The 7,644-nt window shown below is 60.6% G+C and overlaps 1 protein-coding gene across 3 annotated transcripts; it reads left to right on the top strand.

Annotated features, from left to right (window-relative positions):
• The first annotated feature begins 655 nt into the window (after positions 1–655).
• On the top strand, positions 656–7,155 carry ISLR2 (immunoglobulin superfamily containing leucine rich repeat 2). Of its 3 annotated transcripts, none has more exons than XM_023196713.2 (3): positions 656–979; positions 1,566–1,675; positions 3,120–7,155. In XM_023196713.2, exon 3 carries the CDS (start codon positions 3,128–3,130, stop codon positions 5,363–5,365), a length of 2,238 nt encoding a protein of 745 aa, XP_023052481.1. In that variant the 5' UTR covers positions 656–979; positions 1,566–1,675; positions 3,120–3,127; the 3' UTR covers positions 5,366–7,155. The 3 variants fall into 3 exon arrangements, with proteins under 3 accessions (XP_023052481.1, XP_023052482.1, XP_023052483.1); XM_023196714.1 differs by lacking the exon at positions 656–979 and adding an exon at positions 1,276–1,457 and having other exon boundaries at positions 3,120–5,659; XM_023196715.1 differs by lacking the exons at positions 656–979; positions 1,566–1,675 and adding an exon at positions 2,263–2,370 and having other exon boundaries at positions 3,120–5,659.
• Positions 7,156–7,644: the final 489 nt, after the last annotated feature.

Below are 7,644 nucleotides of genomic sequence, written 5' to 3'. Positions count from 1 at the left end.
AGAAATGTCGGGGTTTCATCAGAACTAGGGAGCGAGAGTCGGGAACAGCGAGTCTGCTGAAGCCGGCTGTTGAGTAAGGGTGTGAGACGGCGGGGCGGTGGGGGGCCACTGCGGCTTGGGGGATAGTGCGTGTGGGGTTGACCGAGTGTCTGCTTGAGAGGCTGGGAAGATATGGGGGGCAGGGATGGGAGAAATGCTCAGGCCTGAAGTCCCCAGCCCACCGTGCTCAAGAGTAGCGGACGTTTTGACACCATCCTTATCTGTGCTACTGTCTGCTGCAGCTTCCGTGCCCCGTTCTCCTGGAGCAGGCAAGACCTGGAGTGAGGTGCTTGGGTGAGCTCCGGAGAGCTTCCCCCTGCTCCACTTGTCCCGCGGTGCGCTTAGGCCAACGAGTCGGGCAGTGGGCTTCAAGCGCTGGTTTAGCCACAAAAGACCAGATGTAAAGAGTTCCGGTTTAAGAGGTTGGGCAGGGCTACGGTGGGCTGGGGAGGGGGGCGTCCCTTCCCAGCACGCCCTGCAGGGCTGTGCGTTCTGGTCTCTGGTTAGACTAGCAGGCGGGGCGGAGGGGGGTTGGGGCGGCGGCAGCGGGGGGAGACTAGGGCTTATATCAGCCCAGATCCAGGCAAAAATGGTAGGGAGGGCGCGGCGCTCTGCTAACACTATCAATTATGCATCGTGTTGAACGTGGCTTCGGGGAGGAGGCGGCTAGCAGCGGGGGGTGCGGGAGTGAAGGGTCCGCGCGAGCTCTGCTGCGCGCAGCTCCGCGGGTCCGGCTCGAGGTCTGTCGGTGCCACCGCCTGCATTTGCAAAAAGAGTTTAAAGGCAAAGACACTCCTTCCCCCACCCCACTTCAGCCGCGCGGCTTTCCTTCCCCCAAATTCCTCAAAGATGGTTTGTCTCACGTGTTGCCGGGCGTAAAAGCGGCTTGCATTCAATTAGCAGTGAAGCTCGCGGGCGCTGGCGGGACAGGCGCGTGAGGGTGAGTTCGCGTGAATGTGTGTATGCGTGTGCGAGAGGAGAACGGTAAGTGTCCCGTATGCAGGTGTGCCCGTGAAAATGCGTGTGAATGTAGCAGGTACTGAACACATTGATGCGATTATTACCTGACCATGGATGATTGTAACGTGCCAAGGTCGACTATGGGGAGGGTGTGAGAGACTGTGTGTGCGCGAATGTGTTTGAACGTTGAGGGGGGAGGTGGTGTGATGAGGGACAGTAACAACGTCAGCGGCTGTGTAAATGTGGGGGTACGTGGGTTATGGGGGGTGTAGTAGGCTGCGAAGAGCCCAGCCGGGACGGTGGGCGTGGGATGCCCCTTATGACCGACTTGTCTTGGCCTTGGGGAGGGTCTCCGTGGCTTTAACAAAAGTAGACCAAGCAGGAGGCGGGAGAGGCTATGCGCGTCCCCGCCAGGCCCTGGAGCGCGCAAGGACTTTCTCCAACCTGCAGCCAGAGAGGTGGTGGGAACGGACGCAAAAGGAAAAACTGAAGTGGTACTTTGGGGCCACCGAGTCCCCAAATTTACCTGTCCCTTTCTTTGCCCCCGCCCCCCGTTTTTCCCCCAGCCACAACACATGCGAGTATCTTCCTTGGGCTATCTTTCCTGCTCTGCCACACCGGGTCTGGAGAAGGGGTTTCAGCCCTAGGACATTTACTGAGAGTCGGCGAATATTGGGTAAGCAATGGGGGCCACCCCACAACCTTGACCCAGGTGAGGGTAGGTCCAGCCTAGAGCGCCCCATGGGGTGCGGGGCTGGGGGGGAGGTGCTGTCTGGGAGGAACTGAGAAGGGAGGGAAGGGACCCTCCCAGAAGAGCACAGGCAGAGTGAAGGAGCAGGTTCCCAAAGGCAGGGTGTGGGAGGGGCTCTGCCAAACCTGACAGACGCTCCAGAGAGGGCAGGGAGTCTGTGCAAGTTCGTTTGTGTGACCGGGCTTAAGGTTTTATGGAGAGGGGGACCTTAGGCACCGCAGAGCTGTGGAGAAAGGCGCAGAATCTTTCACCTTCTCCAGCTTCATTAGCTAGTGGCAGCCCCATGACCTGTTTGGCTGAGGACGCCTCTGCCCAATGGGAGCCCCCTGGGGGACCTGAGAGGAAGGTCTAGTGACCACTCTCCCAACACACCTGGTCCAAACATGGGGGAAGGACCTCCTTCCGCGTAAGGAAGGTTGGCAGAGCAACCTTCTTCTCCCCTCACAGGAGCTGCAGCCCCGGGCAGGTGACTTCGGCCTTAGATGCAGAAGGGCATGGGGATGGGCTTCCCCAGATCCCACATCTCAAGCCGTGCAGTGCAGGTCCTCCTATTGCTTCTCTGCTGGGTTTTTATCACAGTGGAGGGCTGTGTGCACACACAGGCGCATGCCTGTGTTCTTGTGGATGGGTCGGTTCGTGTGAGGACTTGTGTCCTTGTGTCTGTTAATTCTCACAATGGACAGGAAAGCGCTTTGTACCGTGGTGGAAAACGCTGTACAAATGCCGGTTCAGTTAAGAGAACAATGAGGTCTCCAGGGTCTATTGTATCCGTGTCTGGGTGCATATGTGTTTGTGAGTTTAGGAAATGTGTTGTGAGCCTCCTAATTGAGCATCAGGTCCTCTAAACGCCTGCAGAAGTTGGCGGTTTGATGATGAAGCCTCGCATCTGTTTGTATTGTTGTGCGCCTGAATGGGCGTGTGTGCGAGTGCTGTATGTGGGACAAAGGTTCCAGGGAGGACAGCCAGTCTCCGACAAAAATGTCCTTCCTGGGTAGGATCCATTTCACCGGGTTAAACTAAGGCTTAGAAACACAGAGAGGGGTCCGTGAGGAGCCCGCTGGAGATAGGCGAGCTGCGGAGCCTACGGAGGGGCCAGCTCCAGCGTGAAGGAAGGAGTAGGAAGGGAAAAAAGAGCGATGTACCGGGCCGCCGGAAAAGGAAATTAGGGCCCTGGGAGGGAGTATCCGTTGAAACTCCAGATTTTTATTGACCTTCACTTCTGGCCAAGAGAGGCTCCTGGCCATAGAGGAGGTTACCTGAGTCCTGGAACTTGTGCTAGACGGGTTTGAGGAGGCAGAGCTTGATAGGGGAGGTAAGCTAGGGTTCAGTGAGTCACCTTCTTTCCTTTTCCCCTGGCTTCCATCTGCAGGAGCCGTGATGTTCCCCGTTCGGGCCCTGTGGTTGGTCTGGGCGCTTCTAGGAGGGGCTGGAGCATGCCCTGAGCCGTGCGCCTGCGTGGACAAGTACGCTCACCAGTTCGCGGACTGCGCTTACAAAGAGTTGCGCGAGGTGCCAGAAGGACTGCCTGCCAACGTGACCACGCTTAGTCTGTCCGCGAACAAGATCACCGTGCTGCGGCGCGGGGCCTTCGCCGACGTCACACAGGTCACGTCGCTGTGGCTGGCGCACAATGAGGTGCGCACCGTGGAGCCAGGCGCACTGGCAGTGCTGAGTCAGCTCAAGAACCTCGACCTGAGCCACAACTTCATATCCAGCTTTCCGTGGAGCGACCTGCGCAACCTGAGCGCGCTGCAGCTGCTCAAAATGAACCACAACCGCCTGGGCTCTCTGCCCCGGGACGCACTGGGTGCGCTACCCGACCTGCGTTCCCTGCGCATCAACAACAACCGGCTGCGTACACTGGCCCCCGGCACCTTCGACGCGCTCAGCGCGCTGTCGCACCTGCAACTCTATCACAATCCCTTCCACTGCGGCTGTGGCCTTGTGTGGCTGCAGGCCTGGGCCGCAAGCACCCGGGTGTCCTTACCCGAGCCCGACTCCATTGCTTGTGCGTCGCCTCCCGCGCTGCAGGGGGTGCCGGTGTACCGCCTGCCCGCTCTGCCCTGTGCACCGCCCAGCGTGCATCTGAGTGCCGAGCCACCGCTTGAGGCACCCGGCACCCCACTGCGCGCGGGACTGGCGTTCATGTTACACTGCATCGCCGACGGCCACCCCACACCCCGCCTGCAATGGCAACTTCAGATCCCCGGTGGCACCGTACTCTTAGAGCCACCAGTTCTGAGCGGGGAGGACGATGGGGTTGGGACGGAGGAAGGAGAGGGAGATGGAGATGGGGACTTGCTGACGCAGACCCAAGCCCCAACGCCGATTCCCGCACCCGCTTGGCCCGCGCCCCCAGCCACACCGCGCTTCCTGGCCCTCGCAAACGGCTCCCTGTTGGTCCCCCTCCTGAGTGCCAAGGAGGCGGGCGTCTACACTTGCCGTGCACACAATGAGCTGGGCACCAACTCTACGTCAGTACGTGTGGCGGTAGCAGCAACGGGGCCCCCAAAACACGCGCCTGGCGCCGGGGCAGAACCCGACGGGCAGGCCCCGACCTCTGAGCGCAAGTCCACAGGCAAGGGCCGGGGCAACAGCGTCCTGCCTTCCAAACCCGAGGGCAAAATCAAAGGCCAAGGCCTAGCCAAGGTCAGCATTCTTGGGGAGACCGCGACGGAACAGGAGGAGGACACAGGTGAGGGAGAGGAGGCCGAAGACCAGATCCTCGCGGACCCGGCGGAGGAGCAGCGCTGTGGCAACGGGGATCCTTCTCGGTACGTTTCTAACCACGCGTTCAACCAGAGCGCAGAGCTCAAGCCGCACGTCTTCGAGCTGGGCGTCATCGCGCTGGATGTGGCAGAGCGCGAGGCGCGGGTGCAGCTGACGCCGCTGGCTGCGCGCTGGGGCCCTGGGCCCGGCGGGGCTGGCGGAGACCGGCGACTCGGGCGGCGACCCCTGCGCCTACTCTATCTGTGTCCAGCGGGGGGCGGGGCGGCAGTGCAGTGGTCCCGCGTAGAGGAAGGCGTCAACGCCTACTGGTTCCGAGGCCTGCGGCCGGGTACCAACTACTCCGTCTGCCTGGCGCTGGCGGGCGAAGCCTGCCACGTGCAAGTGGTGTTTTCCACCAAGAAGGAGCTCCCATCGCTGCTGGTCATCGTGGCAGTGAGCGTATTCCTCCTGGTGCTGGCCACAGTGCCCCTTCTGGGCGCCGCCTGCTGCCATCTGCTGGCTAAACACCCGGGCAAGCCCTACCGTCTGATCCTGCGGCCTCAGGCCCCTGACCCTATGGAGAAGCACATCGCCGCGGACTTCGACCCGCGTGCTTCCTACCTCGAGTCCGAGAAAAGCTATCCGGCAGGCGGCGAGGCGGGCGGCGAGGAACCAGAGGACGCACAGGGGGAGGGCCTTGATGAAGACGCGGAGCCGGGAGACCCAAGTGGGGACCTGCAGAGAGAAGAGAGCCTGGCGGCCTGCTCACTGGTGGAGTCCCAGTCCAAGGCCAACCAAGAGGAGTTCGAGGCGGGCTCTGAGTACAGCGATCGGCTGCCCCTGGGCGCCGAGGCGGTCAACATCGCCCAGGAGATTAATGGCAACTACAGGCAGACGGCAGGCTGAACCTCGGCCCGTCCGGCCCGCCCATTCCCGACCTCCACCTAGGGTGCCTGGGAGCAGCAGTCCAGGGCTGGCAGGACTTATGTCCCCCGTCCCCAACCTTCACCTAGTCCTCCCCCTTACCACTTTGCAACCTTGACTACGAGGGACTTCTAGTAGGGAGTGAGCCGATTTCACCAGTCCCCGCTACCCACGGCTGCCATTCTCCCTGCGGGCTGAATCCCCTTACCCGCCAAGCACAGTGTTTCTCTTACTCCATGCAAGACTCCACCCGCAGACGATGGGCAATATCTATGTCCCTCCATTCCCAAATCGATTATCTGCGAAATCCGCCCCGCAGCCCGCCCCACCGTGGGCTCTGGAGCCACAAGAAACGAGCGAAGACGTTGGAAACCTTGCGGTAACGCCGTGGTTTCGGGGCCAGCCGGGCCAGTGGAGTGCTGTGGGGTCGCACTTCGACCCCTCCCCTCCCCCTTCCTTTCTTTCTTTGTTTTTCCTTTTTTTTTTTTTTTTTTTTTTTGACGGGGTCTGTCGCCAGGCTAGAGTGCAGTGGCGCAATCTCGGCTCACTGCAACCTCCGCCTCCCAGGTTCAAGCGATTCTCCTGTCTCAGCCTGCAGAGTAGCTGGGACTACAGGCGCGCGCCACCACGCCCAGATAATTTTTTCTATTTTTAGTAGAGACGGGGTTTCACCATGTTGGCCAGGATGGTCTGCATCTCTTGACCTCAGGTGATCCATCCGCCTCGGCCTCTCAAAGTGCTGGGATTACAGGCTTTAGCCACTGCGCCCGGCCCCTCCTCCCTTTCAATCCCTACTCCCAGAAGCCGGGATTCGTGGCAACCCCTAATTTTTAGTTCCAAAGCCACCTCCCAGCAGGCAACCAAATCCTTCTGTCCTCCCACCCCCACCCCACTTCTGGCCTGTTGGAGTCCAGCCCGGTGCCTGGGGCGCCTTTCAGCTCCGCGCTCAGATTTTCCTGTTTTCGTTGTTTTCAAAGACAGCGACATTTCGGGTCTGGTGCTAACACCCCCTTCCCAAGCCTCTGGGAAAATCGGGTGTGTGTGTCGGGGGGTAGGGAGGGAATGCGTTTTCTGTTGTCTCTCTCCTAACTTAAAGCGCCGCAGGACCGCGCGCCTCTTGGCGGCTGAGCGCGTGGACTTGGTCCCGGGCCAATTTCGTTGTCCGTGTGTTGGGCTTTCCGGAGGTCTGTGCGCCCAACAGCGCCGCTCCCGCGGATCCACCCAACCCAGACCCAGCTGGAAAGCGCCGGAGGCGGAGGAAGCTGACTGTGGCCTCCCGGGCCACGGCTCTCGGGAGGGCTCGCGCCCTAGTTCGCACAAAGCCTGCGCGTGACTGTGCAACTGTGCGGTGGGATCCGGATGCAGCCGAGCGCCTCTGTCCTCGTGTCTCAGTCCTCGCGTCGCCCCGCCCCACCCGCCCCTGCTTCGGCGGGAATCGTTGTTTGCCCGGCGTGTAGTCCCTGACAAGCGTGCCCTGTAGGAGAAAAGTCTGTGTCCTGTAAAGTGTGACGGTGTAGTGTAGGGGGGCGGGCGGGGGTGCAGATGGGCGGGGAGGGAGGGAAGGGGAGGGGCGCGGCGCGGCGACTCGGGGCGGGGTTCTTTTTTCCATTTTGAAAGAAAGCGTCGGGGTTGGGGGGGGGGGAGTTTCAGTCCTCGGGATCTGCAGTCTTCGCGAAGCGCAGCACAAGCGCGGGCCTGGGACGGAATAGCCCCCGGAGCCCGTGCCCTTTTCTAAACGTGTCTGTATGCAGTCAATAAAACAATCGATTTGAGCTGGGCTCGATGACTTTTTGTCAGGGGACAGAGGGAGGAGGCCTGGGCGATGAAGGAGGAAACCACGGAAGGAAGGAGCACCCCCCCCCCCAACCTCCCGCTGCTATCTTTTGAGTGATTTCGTGTTTGTGTGACCATCCCGTGATTTTTTGCCAGGTGTTTGCACCCAACCCTTCTCTTGGTGTCTCCAACTCCAGGGTGGGGTGACAAAAAATGAGGGCAGGCTGGAAGTTAGTAGGGGGGAGGTTGCAAGAAAGGAGGGCGGGGTGTCTGCAGACCCTAAACACAGGGAGTCTGAGTGTGCGTCCACGTACGTTTGCACTCGAGAGTGTGCGGCACCCTCTTTTACTTGAGACTGTCGGTGTAGTGGCGTGTGGCTGTGTGTGGTGTCACACTGCCCAGTTTTTGTGTCTCCACATCAGCCTTTGAGTTCCCTGAGAAGCCGATGGGAAGAGAATGGGATTCATAGGGACAAGACTGCTGTGGCT

This window comes from Piliocolobus tephrosceles, chromosome 6 (assembly GCF_002776525.5).
Source record: "Piliocolobus tephrosceles isolate RC106 chromosome 6, ASM277652v3, whole genome shotgun sequence".
Lineage (NCBI taxonomy): Eukaryota > Metazoa > Chordata > Mammalia > Primates > Cercopithecidae > Piliocolobus > Piliocolobus tephrosceles.
The sequence above is the reverse complement of the archived record's forward strand: the minus strand, read 5'-3'. Positions and strand labels throughout refer to the sequence as shown.